Below are 24,923 nucleotides of genomic sequence, written 5' to 3'. Positions count from 1 at the left end.
TATTATATATCCTTTATTTAGCAAGCGAGATTGTAACTTTAAGTAGTATGTATACAATGACTGAATTAATATAATTGCTTTTATGAATTTAACTATATGATACTGTTTTATTTGGGGGGGGAAACAATTATTAATTGCTAGTGGGTTTGTGGATATAAGTCAAATTATTATTCATGTGATACCCATGTTAAAGCATTTTGGTAATAACCAAGTATTGTTAAGTCCAATTTTTAGTTATACGTAATAAAAGTAATAATTATTGACTTTCTGTGTAATTTTCCACACTTAGCACTATAGGTAATTTTTCTGTAAGGTCCCTTGGTATCTTTTTCTTTTTTTTTCATACTTTTCTTTTACCTATAAAAATAAAAAAGGAATAAGCATTATTCAAAATCTATCTTGTTCTTAATTTCAAAGAATTTACAAGACAGTTTCTACGAACTATAGTAAAAGTCATTTAAACTCTTTAACTACACAACATACAGGGACTGCAGGTGGCGCAGTGGTTTAAACCGCTGTGCTGCTGGGCTTAGGTGATCAGAAGGTCACCGGTTCAAATCTGCACAACAGAGTGAGTTCCCATTGCTCCGTCCCAGCTCCTGCCAACCTTGCAGTTCGAAAGCATGAAAATGCAAGTAGTTAAAAAGGTACCACTTCGGTGGGAAGGCAACAGCGTTCCGTGCACCTCGGTGTTTAGTCGTGCCGGCCACATGACCACGGAGACTGTCTGCGGACAAACGCTGGCTCCCTCGGCTAGAAAACGGAGATGAGCACCACCCCTAGAGTCAGGCATGACTGCACGTAACGTCAAGGGGAAACCTTTACCTTACTTTTTTACACAACATACACAATCTAGTTTTTGAGGGAAAGAATTGTGTTATAGAAGCATTCAGTTATATTAGTCCCCACCTACAATCCCAAGTGGTATAGCTTCTGTCTCACATTATTAATGAAAGTTGCTTAGCTACTTTAAGAAAATTGACAGTTTGTTGGAAGACCATCTAGCTATTTGCAGATATGTGTCCTATGTACTTTCCTCCTCCTTTGAATAAAGTAAAATATCAGGATTTAAACAAAATTTGAACCCAGTTTTTTGTGTGGGATCCCAATCAAGATACTTCCGTAATCAGATTTTCATAAGTCTGTTTGTGATACCCCTTTCTGAAGAAAAATAAATGTATTTCACTGTACTTAGAAGTTTTTACTGGTACTCAATTAAGGAAGGCATTTACCAGCCTATATTTTCAAACAATGCGTATCTTGAGAGATTTTTTAAAGTCCATTTAGAACCCTGCCTTTGTTCCTGTGGTCAGGAAAAGGTGGAGAATTTAATGCATTTTGTTCTACTTTGTCTTGGTTTGTTTTTTGATAAAACTGTAAGTGGGAGCTTGTTGGATCAGAGTACTAATAATTTCTTGAGTTCAGAAAAGCAATGTATCCATCTTTTGCTGGGAGATGTATTTCCTCATGTACTTGTTACATGTTATCAGGTGACCACTTTTGGTATATTATCTTTTAAAATCACAAAGAACATTTTTATCTATTAATTCTGTTAAACATCTGACCAAATAGCACTTTAGACTGACTTTAGTATTTTATCCATTTTATCTGATCATCAGATTTATAACTGATCTAGTCTTGTACTCATAGTTTGTTTTTACTCAGTGTGTGTATAGTTGTATTTTGTTATGACCTGTGGTCACAACAGTAAAATGTCTTTCTTTCTTACATCTAGGAAAACTGTAACATTTCTTTCAAAAATCCCAAACAGGTCAGCAGCTGGGTTCTATGGCCCTGTCAACAGATAGTAATACTGCAGCATCTATGGAAAAGCTGAAGGAACGCCTGCTTCATACACAGAGTGAACTAGCAAGTGCCAAACAAGAACATGAAGAATTCAAAGAGCTAACAAAGTACAATGAATATATGTGTCCTAATAGTCTTCAATAAAGTATCTTACCTACAAATATAAATTGCTGTTTCCAAAGGGTGACATTCTGAATCCATAACCCTTTTTGAACAGTATTGCTTCAAAGCACAAAAGTGGTGGTTCAGAAGCCTTTAAGAACATGTTTGTTTAAATGTCAAAGAATAGCTTGAGTTAATCATTTCAGAGGAAATATCTTCCTTTAATTACTTGGTTAGAAATTAGTTCAAATAATAATGCACTCATTAGAATGAATTGGCAAATTAAAAATTAACAATTTGTCTTGTACTTTCTCTGTAATGGCGCCCAAATTGTGGAATTGCTCCCCAGAGAGGTTTGCCTGGCGCTGTAACTTTATTCTTTTCAGTGCCAGGACAAAACCTTATTTTCCCAATGTTTTAAGACCTGACTGTTTTAATTGGGGTTTTATTATTAGTTGATTTTTTAGGATGCTGTGTTTTTACATTGTGTAAATACATTTTGTATTGTTAAACCGTCACAAGACTTCTGTAATGGGGCAGTCTAGAAAATTTTTAAATAAATAAATGTACAAATTAGATAGACAATTGGCCCTCTCTGTAAGGGGAACAGCTATCTCAAACGCTGTTAGCACTCATGCCCTAATGGTTGACATTTGTTAGGTTACTATTCAGAAAGGTTTTCTGCATTTAAGCGTTATAAAATTAACACCTCTGCCATAGCCTCTTGGGGCAACATGTGTAACTTAGGTTATTTAGAGGAACAATACAGTCCAGCTCCCCTAAATCAACTGGATTACTGAAATAATTTATTCTGAAGTTAACATGAAGCTTCCTTCTTTTCCAAAAGAAGAAGATATCCTAACTTATCCTGGCAGGGGCATGCACTGATTTTTAGGGATGAGTTTGTTAAGCAGTTCCCCCATGATAACAAGTAGAACCTTGAGGATGATATTCTTTTTCTTGCCCTATTGGATACAGATGGTGTAGTGTGGTTTGATTTTTTACCAGATGAGTTTTGAAAATAACATCTTATTTAATTTAGGTATTCTCACACAGTTTCAAAAATCAAATGCCACCTTTCCTGATGGAAGCTATAGGCCCTAGCTCTAACAATAGAAAGAGAGAGTTGCTTGTTTTAGGATATCTGTGCCATATCTTCTGCACCACCCTTCATCTGAGCAGAAGGAATGTCCAGTGTTTCATTCTGTTTTGCTGATGCTGACATCTGTTTTTCTATGAAATGTATTATACATTATCAATGATATTGTGGTATGTTTGTTTCTGTGTACAGAAAAAAACAGATGGAGCTGGAGTCAGAGCTTCAGTCTGTACAGACAACGAACCAACACCTTGAAAAAATTTTGGAAGCGACTAAGGCTTATAAACGCCAAGAAGTCTCTCATCTTAATAAATTGCACATAGAAACTTTAAAGGTATAAGGCTGTGATGCTGATAGTTAATCTAGATGCTGCAGTTAATCTAGATGCTGCAGATATAAAACATGCTTCAATATTGTACTAGGTTTCTTATTTGGGGATTATATGTATATACATTCATATTTGTAATATTGATAAGCTAGGTTTCCTTTAATTATATGTTCCTATTGTTGGAATATTGCATACCTTATACATAATGACTTGGATCCCAGGAAAAGGATTATGGAAAGACTTAATATTTCTTAATTATTCTTAATTAAGAAACATAGCTTGAATCCAAAAATCAGAATGCTGTAAAAAGGCTAAATAAAGAATCATGTGAACTAAGAGGGCTTGCACTAGTTTATTGAACATTTTGGACTGTTCTCTAGCAACCTTCTATGTCCTGTTCCACACTGTTCAGGAGGACCTTCCAGAGAGACTTTAGCTGCAGGAAGGGGCTGGAGAGCTGGTCATGAAGCTGGTCCTTGACTTATCTTAGAATCAAAGTTTATGAACTTGATGTTAGTTATGTAGCTATTTCCTACATACATTAATGTCTTCTTTTTAAAATCTTGTGCCTGTTGTAGAGCGTAACTACTCCGACAAGGGCTTATCAGCTAAGATCTCGACTGGTGCCACGATTAACCCCTGAAATGTTGAACCAGGAGTCTACTGATACTCAGAGTTCAAGAGAGATAATTGATGATATTTTCAATGAGCCAATGCCTCCTGAGATGAATGAACAAGCATATGAGGCTGTGGCAGAAGAGCTACAAACAGTGCAGGTAAAGTTCCAGAGAGTTATATATTTATTAGATTTATATCCCACCTTTTTTCTGTTTCAAAAAAACTGAAAGTGGTGTACACCATTCTGCTGCTCTCAATCTTATCCTCACACAGCAACCCTGTGAGGTAGATTGGGCTATGAGTCTGTGACTGGCCCAAGATCACCCAGTGGGCTCTGTGGCTGAGTGGGAATTAAGAGGCAGATCACCTGAGTTCCAGTCCTGCACTCTTAACCACTATACCAGGGCACTTCAGCTTTTAGGCAATATGAAAATTTAATAAATCAATAAAATTTATTAGTTGGAGTGCAACAATATTTGAATAAAATGCTGATGATCTACTTAGTAACAATTCCTGGGGGGATCAGGGTTGACTAAAATCTTGAAAGTAGTCCATACATTTTCTGCTTTTGAGTGTGGGGGTCAAAGTGTAGCTACTCTTAGTGTAACTGTTCATATAGTATTAATGTGTTAGGAGAATTGAGCATTGCTGCATAAATCAGATATTTCCCAAACAAGTGTATGCTGGATGGTATAAATGATGTTGGAAAAAACATATTTAGCAGCTGCTTGGTGATAATGAAACATAACTATAAATTAACAAGTTACTTCACTTTTCCTATTTGTCCTTTTGCAGGAAGAATTAAGTGCTCTTCAGATTAAACTAGATGCGGAAGAAAGTAAGGCAATAAAGCTGCAGCAGCAGGTTAATAAATTAGAGCACCATTCTTCACAAATGCAAGAGGTGAGAGAGCTATTGAATGGACTTCTGTAAGAGAAAGTAAAAAGCTAATTAGCATGCTTCCGTGTTTGCTTAAGCTTCATGCAAAAATTCAGCTTTGAACACGTTTTCTTGATGTGCACATGGTTGCTTGCAATCAGAACAGACCCAGGTGGTCTGCCTTTGTAACTTACACAATCTTGGGTCTTTATATCCATTACTGACATAAATGAATTTTTTCCCCTCCCTACTGAAGCTTTTTGCCTCAGAAAGAAGTGGCTGGCAAAATGAAAAACAAGGACTTCTTGAAAAGATAGACTCCCTTGAAAAGGAATACCAGGACACACAAATCAAAGTTGACAGTAAGTTTCTGTAGTTTAGAATTTGGTGTGGATTTAACTGACGATGTTGGTTTATTTCTCTCTGCCCTGTCTCCTTCTCAATGTGCAGCACATCTAACGCTCTAGAAAATGAAGCAAGATGACCCTCTGCCCTAAATCAAAATGAAAAAATGACTGGATTCATACAACACAACAGCTCACCATGGGTTGTTACCCACAATCAATGCTGACACATCATATAAATCCAGCATTGTTTAAGAGCAACTAGCCACATTAATCACCCATCTTGTTGTAGGGATTGTTCACCCATGATGAGCTGATGTGTTATCTGAATCCAGGCAGCTGATCCCATCTTGGGTGAAGGGAATGAGTGAATCCTTTGCCACCATTGTTGAGATTTCCTGGGCTGGGATCAGCTGTCCCACACCTGCCCAAACAGCACTTCACAACAAATGTCACTGTGCTAGTTGCCCCCTGCAATGATAGTGAGTTGTTTTTGGCAAGCCATGGCTTTTCCTCCCTTCACACTTTTTTTTCCCGAGATTGAAAAAGTTAGCTTGACAGCCAGGTTTCACAGACAACTTTGACAGCCCCTTCAAGGTGCCCAAATCAGTTGTTACACATTTTTTCACATAATGTGCACAAAAATATTTTGTTAATTTGTTTAAAATAGTGATCATAGTTGCACAACTGTGTAGAACTGCAGTTGTGTGACTGACTGCAGAAATTAGGACACCCACTTAGGCAATGTAGGGCCTGGGGGATGTACTTTGAATGTACAGCACATACTAGTCCTGGATATGTACTCAAAGAAAGTCCAGATAGGCTTTTTCTACTCTTTGCTTTCTCTTGAGAGATGCCAGAAAGCAAGCTGACAACTGTAAGCAAAGGCACAGATAATTTTTGTTTACAAAAAGGAGTTGGTGAGATTTACATGACTATCATGGTGAGATCCTTTTTTCTTTTTGCCCCAGAATTCCTCAGGTGATGCACATTTTGTACCTTTACCCAAAATTCTGGGCACTTAGCAAAATGCTAAAGTGCATCTCACCCCCTTTTCTGGTCTCTTACAAAACAGGAGTTTGCCCAGGCATGATGGGCTTCTGGCTGGGTCATAACAAAACCAACTGATATATTAAAAAGAAATTGAAAACCATTTGACAGCCCCTCCAAGGTGCTGCTTGGGTGCTTTGAATGGGGTGTCAGTGACTCCCAAAACTAAGAATGTAAAAGCAAGCTGTCACAATCTCAGAAATGATGAGCCAAAAATGGATCACAGCAGGGAGTGAGGAGACAAGTTGGTCCTGTTGTGGTATTCCCCCAGAGGTAAATGTGTTTTCTTGTACACAGTCTTACTGCACATGCTAATAGGTAGAGAATCTATTTGTGCTTGCAGAATGACAGTGGACTTAACTAGTATCATAATAAAACCATTCTTACATCAACAAATGCTTCTTGAAGTATATATTATCTTCACTATTCTAATAGAGCAAGTCGAAGCTGCTTAAATTGCTTAGGCCCAACAAAGTCAATAAAAGTAGTCCAGGAAAAGCAGGATGAATTCTTTATTTAAAGTGTTTCTGTGCTCTTAGCCTGTTCCATGGAACACAGAGCTATAATTTAATGTTGCTTTTCTTCTGTATCCCTCTTTCAGAAGGAAAGGAAAGGGATTTTTTGGAACTTTCACAGATTTTCATTTTTAAAGGAAAGCATTGTAGCAAAAGAGTTCACCTCTAATAACAACGTTTACAGCAGAGTTTTAAAAGAACATTGTTTGTGTCTTTTTAAAAATAGTATTAAAGAGTGAGGTTCACGACTTGCGAATTGTACTGCAGTCTGCAGATAAGGAACTGTCTGCTAGAAAAATGGAGTATGATGCTTTCAGAAAAAGCCAAGAGAAAGAAATAAATGAACTTTCTATCAGACATATGAATGTACAACTGCAACTTGATAATGTCAGGTATGTCATTAGCATGAACAAAAGCAGCTTAACCTTCCACATGAGAGTTTCAGAGAGTTTCAAACTCTGACTTAGGTTCACACATAGTAAGCGTTGTGAGCATTCTTACTGTCACCATGGCTTATTGTGTGACATGAATCCAGCAAAAAATATGCAACATGAAATACTTTTCTTGAACAAGCCATGCTGAGAACCTATGGCTTGTAGAAACGTTGTTAAGGATAGCTATTCTCAGTAGCTTGCTTGACATCTGAACCCAGGAGTGTAACCTCTCCCAGGCAACTAAAATACCCTTGGTGATCTTGCCAGTGCCACCTCCAGCCTCCCTCAACAGTGACCGTCCCTCCACCAGTGCTAAAATAGCAGTTCTTCACCGCCATTTTCCTGCTTCTGTTGCTTCAGGGGTATGCAGATGGGGGATATATGTTAATTTGCCAGTCATGCAGAAGAACTCAGAAATGGCTCCTATTATGTATAGCCTACAATTATAGATTTCCTTGTGTGTAATAATTGCTTCATGTAGCTGTAGGACTTATTACCCCCTACTTTGATGCTCTTCTCTCCTTTTTTGATGCTTCTGAATTGCATGAATGGGTAAGTACTTTCTCTTACCATGATTTACTGCCTGGTCCTTCACATGTGTATGCACATTAGTCCTCATGTGGTTTCATCCTGCCAGTTTCCTAGTGTGCTTTAGGGGCTCCCTTGTCAGTTCAGACGTAGAAGGACCCAAGAGGCCTGGCCTAATTTTGTCTGAAAGATACCTTGCCTGCCACAACTGATTTCCCGTGATAGTATACAGCCTCAAAAGTGTTAGATGTGTTTTAGGGCATCTTCTCACTTAGAATGGGACAATAATAACTCAGAACATTGCAAAATACATTGGAAAAATGATGGGAATAAATTGCAGCAGATAGATAGGGACCTAAAGCCTGTTACAGAAGAGATTGAAGGTGTCATTAATAATAGAAAAGTGAGGAAAGCTCCCAGAATAGATGGATTAGGAACACAGTATTATAAGGCTTTTAGAAAGTTATTGATACCAAAATTGAAATATCTTTAATAGTGTACTGGAGGGAGGGAAAATGCTGGCATCTTGGAAATATTCCTCAGGAGATTTGATTCTAAAACCTAATAAAGACTTGACAAGTTTTGGAACTTATAGACCAATATCATTAATAAACCAAGATACAAAAATTTTTACAGCAATATTTGCAAAACAACTGAATAACTTTGTGATATATATATTAAGATAGATCGAGGTGATGTTATATTAGAAAAAAGGATGATGGCTCTGACTAGAAGCGTATTAGATGTAATAAAAGTCATTATCAAAGCAAAAGAAAACCTGGTATAATAGCATTAAATATCTGCAAAGCTTTTGATTGTGTGGACTGGTCCACTATCAAGATGTTGATAGTGATATTAGGATTTGGAACATGATTTAAAGGTATAATAAACCAACTGTATTCAGAAAATTTCACAACTGTGATAGTTATTGATGGTCTAAAAAGGCAAATACATTTCAGTTGAGCTAGCAGACAAGGATGCTCTCTTTCTCTGATACTGTTTGCTTTTCTAATTATAGAACTAATAGCAAACAACATAAAAAATGATGATACTATAAAAAGTAGTGGATTTAAGAATAAAATGAAGATTAATCTATTTGTTGATGATACATTGTTAACAATTAAAGACCCACCTAAAGTTATGGATCAGATTAAAACTCATTTAGTAGAATCTGGAGAGATAATTTAGTTACAGGTTAACAGGGATAAATCTGAAACCGTCCCGAAACGCTGGTAATGAGATGGTGAATGAATGAATGAATGAATGAATGAATGAATGAATGAATGAATTGTTGGTTGCGAAGTCATGTCCGACCCATCGCGACCCCATGGACAACATTCCTCCAGGCATTTCTGTCCTCCACCATCCCCCGGAGTCCACTTAAGCTCACGCCGACTGCTTCAGTGACTCCATCTAGCCACCTCATTCTCTGCCGTCCCCTTCTTCTTTTGCCATCTATTGTTCCCAGCATTAGACTCTTCTCCAGGGAGTCCTTCCTTCTCATTAGGTGGCCAAAGTATTTGAGTTTCATCTTCAGTATCTGGCCTTCTAAAGAGCAGTCAGGGTTGATCTCCTCTAGGACTGACCGGTTTGATCGCCTTGCTGTCCAAGGGACTCACAGGAGTCTCCAAATAAATAAATAAATGTTCTTGTTTAACTGCAAGAATTAGTTTCAAATTAAAATATGTAAAAATATTGAATACCTAGGCAGAAACATTTCAAAAAATATCCAGTGTTTAAAAAAGAATAATTTTGATATATTGAAATCTGAAATAAAGGATAAAATGCTCTAATTCAGGAAAATAGGATTATCATGATTTGATAGAATGACAATATGTAAAATGAAAATCTTACCCAAGAATTTTTTTTATTCTGGATGTTGCTAATTAAGATATTAGGAAAAGAATTGGATGATTGGCAAAATAAGATTAATACATTTTGTAATGGACATAAAGTGAGGATAAGCAAGAAAAGATGGTATAAGTCACAAAAATGGGAGGATTAGGTATTCTAAATATTAAATTATATTAGTAGATCTAATAAGACATATACCAGACATTATATTACAGCCTGAAAAGATAATAAAGGCAGAAATAGAACAATTAATTGAAGGATCCCTTCTAAACCCTCTTTTAAACAGGATGGCTAGAGGACTGTAAGAAAGATAGAAAACCCTTTTCTTAAAAATATGGTTCAAATCTGGGATAAGTATAGAGAAAAGGTTATGCTGACAATTTCACCAATAATTCCAGTTATAGAAATTGGAGGATTTCCAGAAACTTTGAGGGGTAGTTTAAGAAATGTATTAAAGGAAAAACAAATTATTAGGTTAAAAGAATGGTTGGAGAAAATAGATAATAAGGAAAAATAAAGGTGCTACTAGGAAAAGAAAAACTAACGTGGTTTAATTATATGCAACTAGAACCATGGACTAAAGAATGGTTGAAGAAAAACGATACATGACAAAATCTTAACAAATTTGAAGAAATTGTTTTATATAGGGAAAAGCAGGACATTATGCAAACGAGAGGGATAACAAGTGAAATTTACTAGATATGGAGTGCCAATATGATTTTCTCAAGGTTTCATGGGAAATAGATTTAGGGAGGGACATAGGAAAGGGTGAATGGGAAAAATAATGGAGTAAGAGAATATTAAAAAGCATGTCAATTACAATTAAGGAAAAAATTATAAATTAATATGGAAATGGTTCCTGACACTGGTAAAACTACACTATATGAATTATAAATACTCCAATTTATGTTGGAGATATGATCAAAAATTGGGTACCTATTTCCATATGTGGTGGGAACGTAAAAATATTAGGAAATTTTGGATAATTGTTTTTTAAAAGTTCAGTAAGATATTGAATTCAAATATTGAAACAGAGCCTGAGATTGCATTAGTGTCTATTTTATGAAAAGAAATAGAAATGGCATATAAAAGAATTACTAATAAATAGAGTCACTACAGTAAGTTTAATAATAGCAAAGAATTGGAAGGAGAAATGTGATTTCCAAATAAGCAATGGTATAAAGAAAACTGGAATATAGCTGTTAATGATAAATTAACATGTGAAATTAAGGTGAAAAAAAGGCTGACAAATAAGAATTAGTTTAATGATTTTTGGGGATTGTTTATTGAACAGGTTGTAATAAAAAGGAAAAGTATGATATTGCAATTTTGGATGGAAAGGGGTAGTCCCAAAGAGGGGAAGCATAAAAGAAAATTCTAAGAAGAAGGATGAATATTATGTAGCCAAGGTCCTGTTGGGGGTGTGTACCAATTGTGTTTATAGACTTGCTGATATTTTTTGTATTTGTATTGATGTATTTTTGAATTGTATTTTACATGGTTAAAGAAAAAAAAGATGGAGCAATAATGATACCAAGAAGCCCCACCTATACCTTGAGTGAATTGACAACATATACATCAGAAAATGTCCCAGAATCAAGATTCATCAGCAGACAGTTTGATGTGGAAAAGATTTAAGGAAGAAAGTTGCAAACCTCTGAGTTTTGATTTCATGATGTAAAGAGATCTTAGTTTTATCCTTCAGCCTAATATGCTTTCAGGCTTTTTTCTGCCTGTTGAACGGTGAAGAAAAAATCAAGCTCTGCTTTAATGCTATAAGACAGATGTTGAACCTCAGGTTCACTGGTCTGCATGCCCTGTCCAGCCAAATCAAAATCCTCCTGGATTCCCTAGATCACCAGACCTCCTTTCCTTTGAGAACCTCTTTTTTTTTTTTTTTTTTTTTTTGGCTTTTGCAGAATTTCCTTTAAATTGAAAGGCTTGAAATGCTACTGCGAAGCCCTAGTTCTTTTCAGGAAGTGCTTTAAGGTAATATTCCTGGTATTTTGACTACACACGATTTTTCTTCAGTCTACCCACTATTCAGATACAGCCTTTGAGAGCCTCTCTGAAGTCAGGTTTAGTCCTTGGACTGAAAAGAATTCTACACCACCTAAAAATGGTTATATGATGATGTGGCTGCACCCAAAAGAGTGTGTGTGTGTTTGCTTTACATTCTTGCTCTGCCTTTTTCTGTACTTCTAGCCTCCTTTTGCTTCCATCCTAAGAAGACACACACATTTTGTTTTGAAAGTGCAAAAATGGCACCAGAGTGGGGTGGAAATGTAGTGAACAAGTTCCAGTCCTTTAAAAGTGTCCTTTAAAATTGGTGGAGGAACAGTCCCTAGTGAGGCACTGGCAATGGCACTGGTAGATCACAAAGGATGTTTCAGTAGCTTAGAACAAGCTGAATTTCTGTTGATTAACACTGCAAACTTCTTTCACTTGAAGGCTAGAATATGAGAAAATACTTGAAGGAAAAACAAGCCTGCAAGATGATTATGACAATCTCCAGGAAATACATAAATTTGAGACTGATCAGATGATACAGCAGCTTACTGATAGCAAGCAAGAAAATGAAGCACTGAAAACTGAACTTCAGGTAAGGAAGAATTTACATTTAATTATACTGGTTCATATAATGCACTGTTATGGGTTGGATCCAAAATACATCACAGTGGTGGAAAGGGCCAAAAACATGGATCTGCACCTGCTCCACAAGCTATGTGCCATATGAGCATACATGTCTGTGCACCATAAATTTTCACAGGCTCGAAGGTGAGACAGAGGAAGGTTTGCAGGCTTCTACTTGTCTTTGAACTCATAAGGAACTCCCCTTTATTTTACCATTGTCCCAGGCAGTTCACTCATGGGTGGAAATAAAGGTGAACCTTTACCCAAAAAATTAATAAATGCTAATTCTTGTCCTTCAGAATAAAATTTATCAAAGTGACTGTATCTCTGTTTCACAACACCTAAAGCATGAGAAGTTCTGTGCATATCTATTGGCATAAGTTACTAGAAAGCAAGGATGCAACTCCAAAATATGTTGAAAGCATAAATTTTAGCTGTAGGGGATTTTAGCTCTTAGTTGCCCCACTGTTTGGCTGATAGACAGCTTACCCAGCCTCACAAGCCCTGGTTTGGTCAGTCACTGATAGGGAACACAAGAGATACAGTAGCTATTTCTTCCTTTTATGCAAAGGCTCACTCTTTTAGCCATGATTGGTGCGTTTTTTGCAAAGGCGGGAAATAGGACATTATATTCTGCCTTTCTTCTTGTGGAGAAGCCAAAGTGGCTTATGTAGCTCCATGTTATCTTCACAACAGTGACAATCCTCTGAGGTAGGTTAGGCTGAGAGTGACTGGCCAAATGCGGACCAGGACCTGGATCCCCCAGGTCCCTGTCCAGCACTCCAACTGTGATACCTCACTGGCTCCCTTTCTACATATGAACTGTCTCGCTGCTCCAGCAATTTCTGCCAAAACCGGAGAACATGCTTTGGAAAGCTCTCACCATAGAACTGTCTCTGGAGGTCACCAATGTCAATGACTCACTTGATTTTAATGTTTTATTTGTTTACTGAAAATCTTAGGATATGATGTATTCAGTAAGTGTTTATAAAATTAACACAGGAATAGAAATACAGTTATACACTAAACCTTTTGACATCTACTGTATTTTAGAATGTTTTGGGCCTGTTGGAAAGTGAAAAAGAACATAATCAGAAATTAACAATGCAGTTAGAAGAAGATAAAGAACATAATTCCAAGTAAGTATTGCCTATCTGAAATCCTGTGATCGTTTGGAATTTGATAATTGCATCATTTAGTATTATTTTAACTAGTATTTAAGTCATTGCCTTTTCCATGCATAAGCATATGCATACTATATTTTTATCAAGAAGATCATTGAAATATGCCCTGCCAGGCATTCTATGTTTACCAGACTGAGTTCCTGCTATTTAATTTTTCTTTGGTCCCACCTTTTCCTGTATCAAGGATGAGGAACCTCCATTCCACAAGCATTTTCATTTGGCCTACCAGCTACCTGCCCCCAATTCCCTTGTCTTCTTTTGTCTTCTACAAAGCAGAAATCTATATGATGTTGTATGTTGGCTTCCCATTCAGTAAAAGTATTTCTTTTTTAGAAATAATAATCAATAATGGGCAACTTTCATGAATCCTGGATAATGTTGCCGTAGTTGTAACTGGTCACGACAAACCAGAGTATATGTTACTAGTGTATTGTACAAATTAGATGGACAACCTGTATGGCCATGAGGGCCACTTGTATAATTGGAATGTATACACATACCACTGGGATGGGGCCTAAATTAAAACTCATATACACAAATATACACAAACACATGTACAGTCTTTTCTCTGCTTACTGTTTCTCTTTCATACCCCATCGTAAGAAGTAGCAAATGCTAAGTAACTACAACCCACATAGCTTGGGGAGGAATTAGCCCAGTCACGGTTAAAACAAAATTGAACATAATATAAATCTGCTATTTATTCTTTGTTAGTGTGATAATTTTTATAAATGAAGATTTCTAGAAGGATTCTATCCTTTTTCTTACAGGGAGCACCTAAACACTCTTCAAATTAAGGACCTTGAGAAACAGTCCTCTGAGATGGCATCAATATGTGAACAGCAGGTACAACAGTGTACACTTTCAACTGGAACATTTTGAGACTTAGTCATGATATTTAGTCACTATATTTGCAAATCCAAGGAATCCTATATTCTTTGTCATGTTATTTTCCATCACAAATTCATGAAAGTAGATGAAGTCTAGCAGTAACTTGGATCCTCTTTCCTTTTAGGAAGCTAAGTTGTGGAAACTGGAACAAAATTTAGCTGCTGCTGAAGAAGTTATTGCTTCTCTGCAGAAAACAAACAGTGCTGATAAGGTATGTGTATAACTTACACCTTTATATAACAGAAGACTGGTTCACATGTAAAGCTTATACAAGATCTAGCACTATGCGCACGAGCATTTGCAAACCAGAATCAAAGACTTGGGTTTGCACAGTCTCCCTTTCCACACTCTTCCAGCAAAGCTAGGACAAAGATCCTTGCCATGTTTAGTTTCACTTTTCCTGATTCGAGGAAACGTATCCTTATGTATGATTCAAGAAGGCCCAGATTGATTTTACTGATTTGTTTTCACAGACTAGACGTTGCTTTAAACCAAAATTGTTCTATCAAGATAAAACTAACCCCTGAGATAAAATTAACTCTTCGGTCCAATGAACAGCTGCAGTATTTTGTAATGTGTTGGTGGGGGTTGTACATTCAGTATACAGGGAATAGAAATTACAAAAACAGAACTATTCCAGTGCTTCTGAAGCAATATCACCTCCAAAAAATGACTCAGTAAGTAATATTTTGACTCAGGAAAAATATTAAGTCATTTTCCTGCTCCATTTTGAGCTGTTGCTGTAATTAGACCCCAGTTAACTTAAACATTTGATATTCATTTCTGTAAGGGTAAATTGGATCTCTGCCAGTTTAGTTAATTAACATAATAAGAGCTTTACAAATATTTCAGATAGCTGCTGGAGTCCACATCAACCCACATTAGCTTGGGAGGGTTAACTTGCAGCATTTGTTGCTTTTCTCTTGAACAGTCATTGCCCCTTAAAGACAATATGGCTGTCTTTGTAATGCAGTACAATATCTTGATACTAGTCGATAAAAATGAATGTGTCTCTAGATTGTTGCCATAAAGAATTATATGTCTTGGAAAAATCAATCTTAACATAGTTTTACTGTTTTAGGAAGTTGTATCAGACCTAATGAGCCAGATTTTAGAGATGAGAGTGACTACTAGTCAGAAGACTGAGTGCATTGAAGGACTCACAAATGAGTTGGAAGATCTAAAAGTAAGTTCTTCCATTTTTACCGAGGCATTAGTAGAATAACAGAAGCTGCAAAGTTCTCAAGAGCATTAACAACAATGCATGTTCTAAGCAGAATCATGGTTAGCAGTCTGCATCTAAATATATAAATTGCAATACTGTTATATAGAAATCATGTTTTGTAAGATTACTTATTTTCCAGTATTTTTCAAATCAGTATTTTTATTTTGTGTTGTTTATTCTCCTGTTGTTCTAATTATGAATAATTTAGTGTAGCTTTGATATGTATCAGAATGGAAATATTCAACAGTTGATAAAAGAATGTTTCAACCATAACTTGACATTACTTGCTTTCTTAGTGTAAGTATAATTCAGCTTTGGCTGCAAAAGAAAGCAACAAAACAACAATAGAAGTTCAGGAGAGGCAAATAGAAGAGCTGAGAGAGGCCTTGGAGCGAGTACAAGTTGCTGACAAAATTGAGGTAAGACTGTTTATGTCGTCTTTTATCATTTGTATATTACTGTTTTAAAGTTGACTAACACACTGAGTGGTTTTATGAAATCCATATTTAGTGATGTAAATATAATTTAGCTAAAATATGAAATCACATACCCTTAAGTTCTGAATCTCCACACTAAATTTTATAAACAATCAAATTTCAAATTTTGATCATTTTGAATATTTCTTACCAAAGTACATAATGCAATCTTTAACCTTTCTAATTTCTACCCTAACTTAAATTGAGTTGATAGTTAAAATAGTGTTTGAGGTAGAAATGGGATATTGATGTGCTACACAATTAATCTACTTTAGAATACAATTACTTTGTCCAGAAAAGTAGTAAAAGAGTTTAAAATACTGGGTAACTTGTACCATAATACAGATTGCATTTATCTGAAAAGGGAGCTGCAGAACAGTGGAGGGCAGTGAAAGCTATGTACATATATATACATGCTTATTGTGTATATATTCTAACCATGAATGACTAGGCATTCATTATTGCTACTGTTCTTTGTTTACATAGAAAGAAATTCTTTGTGAAGAACTGCATCATACCTCTGAGCAGCTAAGCAGTTTAACACAAGCTTCTAAACATCATGTAGCACTTCTTCAGTCTGCACAAGAAGATCTAATTAAGAAAGAAGCATTAATCCAAGAGCTTGAGGAGCAGGTAAGTATGAACATTATTACCACTGAAAAATGTTGGGTGAAGAAGGAAACAAAATTTAATTATCCTGGTCTAGATTAGTTTTGTCTTGTCAGAGTAGCTGTGTCCAGACAGCATTGTGTGACCAACCTGTGGGTTCTTCAGCAGCTCCCTATCCCATCTTGCAGCATTGCTGTAAGGAGGAGACAAGAAGTTTTCTCTTCAATTTTCAGTTAACTGCAGTTGTCATGGCTGAACCCAGAAAAAAATGTAGTTCATCTTAAGCACGGCTTACTGAAACTGAGCCAACTACAAACAACAGTTTATGAAGCTGAGTTGTTTTCTATAAACCACAGTTAAGATTACTCACCAGTTAGTATTTGAACATGATAGATTGTCACCATGACATAAGTAGTAGACACAGGTGCTGGTGCTACTTGTCTTACATGACCCAAGCCTTATAGTGTTGGCCTGATAATGCATGGTTTCCATTTTCATATCAAGGCTCTGTACTTTGGTAACAGGAGCCTCGCAACTATAGCATGCACTGGCTATGACTGGAGACCAAGATGCAGCCCAGCATGCCCTGAAGGATTATGAGCTCATGCAGGAGGCTCCCACAATATGACGGAAGGCTATTATTAACTAGAAAAATAATTTTATCCCGATGCAAATGTTTGCATGCTACGGCGCTATAAAAATCCACCCTAGGCTTTGTTATCACAGAGATCTTTGCCATTGTGCTTTGCCTTTTTAATCAGTTGGCATTTTCTGTAGCTGGCCAAAAAGACAGAAGAACTGGAAAACAGAAAGAATGAATATGAATTTAAAAAGCGGCAAATGGACTGTGTTATGGAATCTGCTGTTGCAGCATTTCCACAGGTATAGTATTTCTTAGGAAATCATTTATTGTTTGTTACATGCTATTGCTTCCACAAAATGCTTGTGTGCAATTATGTCTGAATGTTGGGAGGGAGACTCTCATGCATAATAAACAGTTCTATCAGAAGCAGTATTTGTAGCTTAACAGCTAAATGAATTGAAATTGAATTGTTCATTATGGCAATTGTATTGCAACTGTTGCCTTTTCCAGCTGGTGTTGACTTTCTCATTGCTTGTCAATTCATATTTAAATGAAGTGTCCTGCTGCACAGTTTAAATGTTTCTGTGTGCTTAACAGTCTCCCAAAACGCCACCCAACTTTGACGCAAATTTGGTAAAGCTGTTAGAAACACACGAGCAGGAGATAGCAGACCAAAGAGCCTCTGCAGTTACCTTGGAACATCTTGTCTCTGAGTTAAATGAAGAAAGAGAAGTTAAAAATACTGAAATTCTAAGACTAAAGGTAAATGCTTCCAGTGTGATAATTTGTTGGCTATTTTAGTGAAGTGCTCTTTGTTGCCATTCTGACTACAGGATCTTGGTCATCTTGATGGAACTTACAAAAGGGTGGGGGAACAAACAAGGTTATTGGACAAACTGATAATAAAGGAATCAGTTTTATACTGAGTCTATCCTAGAAATATATATTTTTGTCAACCTTTTTTATTCATTTGTACTAATTTCATGAATATTTAATCAGTAGTTATGAAATAATTGTTTCAAATCAACTGGAACACATTGCCCTCTGATTTAGGCACAGTTATGTGAATTGGAAAACACCCGTCTAGAAATGCAAGTATTAATGGAAAACAACAGAAATCTTCAGAGCCAGCTTGAAGAAGCCAGAAGAGGAAGGAAGAACAGGTAAAAATCAGTGTCAAATGGTAGTACTTCATGTTAGATCTCCCTACTATATCACAATTCATGCATGCGCATCTTTACACACCTGCAAGCTATTTATCCATATCCTTGAATCTGAGCTCTTCTGTAACATAAACTGCCAAGGAATGTGGTATATCTTAAGCATAAGACATACTTCTTCCCCATTCTACCAATATTATTCTACCAAATAACAGGTAACTATCAATACAAAAGGGATGGTCCAGGAACAGAGGGAACTAAGCAATAGTGACTAGGAGATCCCAAGACCTTAAGTAGAGGGTGGGACAACCTGTGTCCATTTCAGTAGAATGCGTCAGTGAAGAATTGCAAAGGGCATTTTTTTCCTAGCTTATTAGACTTTGTTAGCTTGCATTCTTGGACAAAATAGAAATTTGATATAAGATGGCCCCATGAAGATCCAAAAGGGAGGCAAGTTGATGCTCTCTGACACCAACTTTTAGTTTCCAAAGATGCTTGCTATGTGACATTGAAGTCACACTTGAGGGAAACCAATCCACAGTCCCCATGGTCTTAGGGAATATGTCTTTTTTTGGATTCCTGCACCAACGTAATTTCACATGAGCTTAACAGACAGTCAGAGTATGTTCTCAACCTGAAACTTGCAGATGCAGTAAGTGGAATAATACTGGCTTGTCTTTACAGACCTGTGGTAATTGTACTTTGACAATCTGAAACACAGTGTATAAATGGGTTTCTTACAGTGGTTCAAAATATCCAGATATTCAAGTTCTAAGGGAGAGAGAGAAAGAAATCACTGAAGAGAGGTTGGCCAAGGTATTGTGTCTTTTAGTTTAATTAAAGTTTATATATGATTAGTGCCCTTGGGTTTGACTTTCACTGTGGGTGTAACTCATAGGAAACAGATTTTGATCTATTGTTTTAGAAGCATTTATTATGATTTGTACAGAAAAAGTAAAGAAGAACTTAATGGTTATTGGTTTAGATGAGACCTTCATTCTCACTTCTGTGCATGGGTCTGTCCACTGAATTCTTTCTTCCCTAATATCTGTAGCTGTGTTCCCCCACAATTCCCCAAAAAGCCTCAGGAGGGTGAAGAGAATTATGTGGGGAGGGGTGATTGCATATGTGAAATTGGACTAGCCACTGCCACAAGTACATGCATGCTATGTCACTGCTGTGTTTTGTACAAAAGCAACATTGATATTGATGTTCAAATAGAAGTTACTCGTTACTTCTATCACTAGTAAGTATTTTAACAACTGCAGAATTAACTGCAACCACTGGGATTAATATGCATTCTACTGGCTGCGAAGGTAAAACAAGATTATATAATACTAATACAGGTGCAAGTAATATAAACTGTAGAGTGGTGATAAGGCTGTATCTGCATAATAACTTGTATGTCAATTATAGGTTTTGTATCATCACTACTACAATTTCTAAATATCAAAATTACACAATGCTTCTACTTTCTTTTCTAGAATAAAGCATTGGAAGAAATGTTGAGAATTAGATCAGAGTAAGTTAAATATTTCTGCATATATGACTATATTAAATAACATACAGCTAAGCCAAGTCTGTATACCACTGAACACTTTATTATGTTTTAACAAGCAAGTGTTCCAAACAGAATTGATTTACTTTCTGAAACCTTTTCCTTGCTTTCAACCAGCAGATGGCAGCAGAAAACTTTAATATTTGCCACTGCTTGTTGCTTCCAAATTTTGAACAATATTTTACAAACTAAATAACTGGAAATGATTTGGAACTGAAAATTCATGTAATAATGTTTCAGCACAGAAGATTATATGCATGTTGTATTGACTGCAAAGGAATGCATCACAACTACATCAAATCATACACTTGTAGATTTTAAAGATGCCAGTAATGCCATCAGGTCCAAACCTCTGGTCCAACTCCAGGTTAAAGCATTCCAAATAGATAGCTGTCTGCACCTTGAAGGAAATTCCTGCATTTTTGAAGGAAAGTTTTTTTTTAAGTATGCTAGTAGCAACATTTGTAATTTTCCATTCAAAGATTCCCAGGGTACACTGCTACAGAAGACAGCCTGAATAGCACAGTTGCTACATAAGCAGTCAACAGAATGATTACAATATTTACAAGTGTTTCAGATCAAATGTGAGAAACTGAAATATGAAGAATTCACATTGGCAAACTACATTATTTCTTAAAATGACATTATAGCTTCTTTTGACACTTTCCCCTTCAGAAACCAAGTACAGGCAGTCCCCAGGTTATGAACATCTGAGTCACAAATAACTCATACAAATGAACTGCTTAAGTCCTATCATCACCTGGGGGGGGGGGGTGGTATCCAAAGCATCTCTATAGAGAGAGGAAGCAAAATGGTAGAGAGGGAGGACTCCAAAGCAGGCCTTTTTGATCCGCCCATCCAGAGAGGGAAACCTCTCTGGCATTTCCTTGCTGCAAAGAGGAGGTGCTGATGAGTTTGGGTTGGGGGAAGGCTAAAGATATTCACTTTTTTCCACTTTCACAGGGATCCTGTGCTCCTAATGCCTGTGAATGTGGAGGGCCAACTGTATGTGATCAGACTTGCATTCTGTTTTCTCTGTAACAGAACACATTCATAACCCATAGACTGCCTGTATACCCAACTTACATGGTGTTCTTAGTATCACTTGTGAGGAAGAGGGGTATCATAACAGGAATAATGTTATTAAGAAGAACTAGGTGAAAATAGTATGGAAGCTAATGCAGAGGCAATGTAAGAACATCAGTGGGATGTTTTCTGCTTGGAAACCCATATCTGACTTTATTTTGACTTCAATTATACTGTTCTTGCTTTTCCCCATGTGCTATATTGACAACATTACCCAAACAAAGGCAGTTTTTAATTGGTATATCTTAATTTTAACATGTTGACATATTTATCACTGTAGTCACTATTCAATTAAAGACATGCAGAATTAACAGATCATATGTTTCCACAAATACCCTGCCTATTGAGCAAACACCTTGTCTTATCTCAAGCTGAAATATAGTTAAGTGAATGTTTGCATGTATACCTCTTTTTTTCAAATCTTTTATTTTCAGAAAGTACAATAACAGGAAGAAAGTATACACACAAAAAGTAACAGGAAAGATGCTTGTATACTTCTTTGACTGGTTTTTCTACTGGAATGTATGCACTAAGAACTTAGGCAAAACAAGTAACTAGGGGCATAGTCCTACTGGGTTGCTTCCTGCTAGATGAAAACCTCTGATCTCAAATGCTTCCAAGAATCCTGTGCCTGCCAGGGTGCTGCAATGGGGCAGGAGGGATGATAGAAGCGATTTTTACCTCTCCGTCTCCCTTATAGCAGTGTTTTCCACTAGATGTACCTCTGAATCTGCCTTGGTACAGACACATTACCAAGCTTAGGCCCTGAGAGATGAAAGAAGTTGGAAATACTTGCTGTAAAAGTACAAGTGATAAATCTTCTACTGTTACACAAATTTCCATTAATGTCGCTATTGACAAACTTTTTTCACAGGTTAGAAAAAATCAAAAGTGAACTTGGAAACAAAGAGACTGCCTTTCAGGAAATTGTTCAAGAGATGGAACGAACAAGAGCTTTGGAGTCGAAAGCATTTAGTGAGAAAGAAGAATTGAGATCAAAACTGGAAGAGTTGTATGAGGAGAGGGTAAAACATGAAAAGGTGAATTTGTATGGCTTGTTGGTAGTTACATGGCTTGGGATCCAGTTGTGGTTGATGCAGAGTAGTGGTCCCAGTGTGTAGAGTTAAAACAAAAAATATAACGGGTGAAAATACATCAGGAATGCTTTAATGGAAAATATTATAAGTCCAGCTGTACAGTAGTTAGATGATCGATTACATTCAAATTTCTCTGATGCTTCCCTTAAAATACAGGAGATGTCTTCACTAAGGAAACATATGGAGTTTCTTGCTGAGGAGAATGGGAAGCTGGTTGGTCATCAAAACTTAAATCAGAGGATCCAGTACCTTGTGAAAATGAAGAAAGAGAATACTAAACTGAAAGAGGTAGGTAAGATTAGATGAAAATCAGTTTTGCTTCTGATTGAGGCTAGGGAAAACCTTTGATAAGGAATTTACTGTTTTGTTCTCTCGCTGTGCAATCCTATGCATGCATTTCATAAATAAGTTCCATTGAGTTCAGTGCCATTTATTCCCAAGTTAGTATGTATAGGAGTTCAAAATCCTTGTCAGTATAATTATTAGACCAACCAAAAGTCAATCCCCCCGCAAAAAAATGTGCAAATGTTTGAGATCTCCAGGTCTCTGCATCAGGTCAAGTATGTTGAGGGAGGGAAAGGAATGGCAGAATCAAAGTGCCTTGTTGGTAAAGTCATGTTGTTTGCATATACAGGGTCCCAAGACAGAATAGGGGAAGAGGGGCCTGCAAACATTCTCATTGGACTTTGGAAATCATGTGATAGTTTTGAAGGATCCTTCTGCTGCCCCTAGAGCTGGGACCAAAAGCAGCAGAGTGGAATGTCAGATCCTCTACTTTGCAAACATTAAATCCTGCAGTCCTCTGTTTTTCTTCCTGGGTACTGCCCACAGACTCTGTTAACTGATGGGCCCAGAGAGAAATTAGGCAGTCTTTATAGCAACAATACAGTAGGACCCAACATTGAAGGAAGAGGATTTTATACCACCAGTAGCTGAGATGTTATTCTTTTGATGTTCAATCCCTGCAAAGTATTAGGTAATGCTGAGCAAATGTCATGGTGCTTTATCAGTATAAAAACTGCCAAATTTCTCTTTGGTTCATCAGTAAAAGGAACTTGTATATCTCACTCACAATGGAAAACATGTGGTGAGAACAAAAATGGAGGATTCTGTTTCCCTTTTCTTCAGCAGGACCTTCACATGACATTCATAGCCTAATTTGAATTTCCCAGACCCTTCTTTCCTCATTGTAGGCATTGTGTCTTCCAGCGAGTCATTCCACTTTCCACCTACTTTTATAAAATCTTGCCTAATGAAGAAATCTTTCAGACTTTTTATTATCTTTTGCTTGGCCTACTAGAAGTGTTACAATGATAATATATTGGAATTTTACTTATGGTCAAAAGCTACTTTTGCTTGTTGTCTAAGCTTGTAACATTAACTAAGCTAATTTTCTTCTCATTTAACATACTCTGGTGCAGTATTTTAGATGAGAGCTGCTCCTTCCAATTAAATGAACTGTTCCGAGACTGATGTAGATTGGTTATGAGTAGGGCTGGGACAAACCCTATCAGCATCTGATCATCCAAGCACTCCTGGGCTTTCTTTTGTGCTCAGCCCAGTCTTCCAAAGCAAGCCCTTCTGAAAAGAAGTCTGCAAACATTTGAACCCCTGGTTGCACAACCAACAACCTTCAGCATCAGGTGCAGCTGCCCAAATGGCGGCTGTACTTGGCATAGGAAGGGGTGCTGCTAGCAGTCACACAGGGCTCCTTTCCCACCAAGCCCCTCTTGACCAACCTTCTTCAGTACCCAAAGAGCAGCTGTAACTTAAGGAGAGGGACACAGCTTGCACAGGCTGTGGGGCTCAGTTCCTCTCAAGTGCTCCGCAGATTGATTGATTTATTTATTTATTAAAACATTTTTATGCCGCCCCATTCGCCGAAGCCTCGGGGCAGCTTACAACACTAAGTTAAAATAATTATAATATAAATCAAAAATATAAATATTAAATTAAAAATACAAAAATACAGTATAAAATAAGCCGCCCTGGCCAGATAAAATCCAATAATATTAACAGTTAAAATGCCGCTTGAATAAAAAGGTCCTTGCCTTGCGCCGAAAAACAAATAACGACGGCACCAGGCGGACCTCTCTGGGGAGCACGTTCCATAACTTAGGCGCCACCGCAGAGAAAGCCCTCCTCCAAGTAGCCACCCTCCTAATTTCTTTCACGGAGGGTTCCCGGAGAAGGGCCTCCCCCGCCGATCTCAAGGGGCGGCTGGGCATATATGGATGCAAGCGCTGGATGGATATGGATGCAAATGCTTGGGCACTCTCTCCAGGAACTTGGACTGAGGACCACTGCAAAATGGATAGAGTCTGGGGAGCTGAGCCCAGGGGATTCAACAGATTCCCTACACATCCCTAGTTGAGAGTATTCACATAATGTAAGTAAACCTTAGTGGAACCAGAGGTTTACATTCTAGTTGAATATACTTGTTCTCTCTTTACAGGAGGTTGAATTACTTCGTGCTGAAAATGATTTCTTGAAAGAAAGATTCCAAGAACTATCATAATTATCTACATCAAGAACTAAAAGTACTAATTTTCATGATTTACACAAAGCAAAGATACATAACTCAGAATATCCTACTAGCCAAAATCCATGGTTGTTATGAAAGTATGAAATGTATTGTTGCCCCAGTTCTCATTCTTTCTTACTTGGCCCAAGGTAGCAAATCAATCCCAGTCACAACTGGTAGGTGCTGGGAATTACAACTCTGTCTCCTTAGTAGTATAACTTTTTCATTCTCTGTCTTCCCAGGAGGGTCAGGAATGTAATACTTATTTCACAATATTTATATACTGAATGTTGAAAACATTTAGCTCAAGGCTATGGATTATTTCATGTATTTTTTCAA

The 24,923-nt window shown here is 37.0% G+C and overlaps 1 protein-coding gene across 3 annotated transcripts in view; it reads left to right on the top strand.

Annotated features, from left to right (window-relative positions):
- Positions 1-24,923, top strand: part of KIF15 (kinesin family member 15) — a 41,810-nt gene extending 16,887 nt beyond the window's left edge. For all 3 annotated transcript variants that reach the window (XM_044456334.1, XM_044456327.1, XM_044456342.1), the window contains 21 exons: positions 1,772-1,913; positions 3,200-3,341; positions 3,914-4,111; positions 4,749-4,856; positions 5,089-5,194; positions 6,968-7,133; positions 12,009-12,159; positions 13,245-13,330; positions 14,146-14,221; positions 14,391-14,477; positions 15,348-15,452; positions 15,788-15,910; positions 16,454-16,600; positions 17,354-17,458; positions 17,757-17,921; positions 18,213-18,322; positions 19,063-19,135; positions 19,804-19,841; positions 21,838-22,003; positions 22,217-22,348; positions 24,516-24,923. In XM_044456334.1, coding sequence (XP_044312269.1) covers positions 1,772-1,913; positions 3,200-3,341; positions 3,914-4,111; positions 4,749-4,856; positions 5,089-5,194; positions 6,968-7,133; positions 12,009-12,159; positions 13,245-13,330; positions 14,146-14,221; positions 14,391-14,477; positions 15,348-15,452; positions 15,788-15,910; positions 16,454-16,600; positions 17,354-17,458; positions 17,757-17,921; positions 18,213-18,322; positions 19,063-19,135; positions 19,804-19,841; positions 21,838-22,003; positions 22,217-22,348; positions 24,516-24,578 — 2,489 coding nt within the window. In that variant the 3' untranslated portion in view covers positions 24,579-24,923. The remainder of the gene's footprint in view (positions 1-1,771; positions 1,914-3,199; positions 3,342-3,913; positions 4,112-4,748; positions 4,857-5,088; positions 5,195-6,967; positions 7,134-12,008; positions 12,160-13,244; positions 13,331-14,145; positions 14,222-14,390; positions 14,478-15,347; positions 15,453-15,787; positions 15,911-16,453; positions 16,601-17,353; positions 17,459-17,756; positions 17,922-18,212; positions 18,323-19,062; positions 19,136-19,803; positions 19,842-21,837; positions 22,004-22,216; positions 22,349-24,515) is intronic.

Source organism: Varanus komodoensis, unplaced genomic scaffold (genome assembly GCF_004798865.1).
Source record: "Varanus komodoensis strain SLA01 unplaced genomic scaffold, ASM479886v1 scaffold10, whole genome shotgun sequence".
Taxonomy (NCBI): domain Eukaryota; kingdom Metazoa; phylum Chordata; class Lepidosauria; order Squamata; family Varanidae; genus Varanus; species Varanus komodoensis.
Note: the sequence above shows the minus strand (reverse complement) of the source record. Positions and strands in the feature narration are given on the sequence as shown.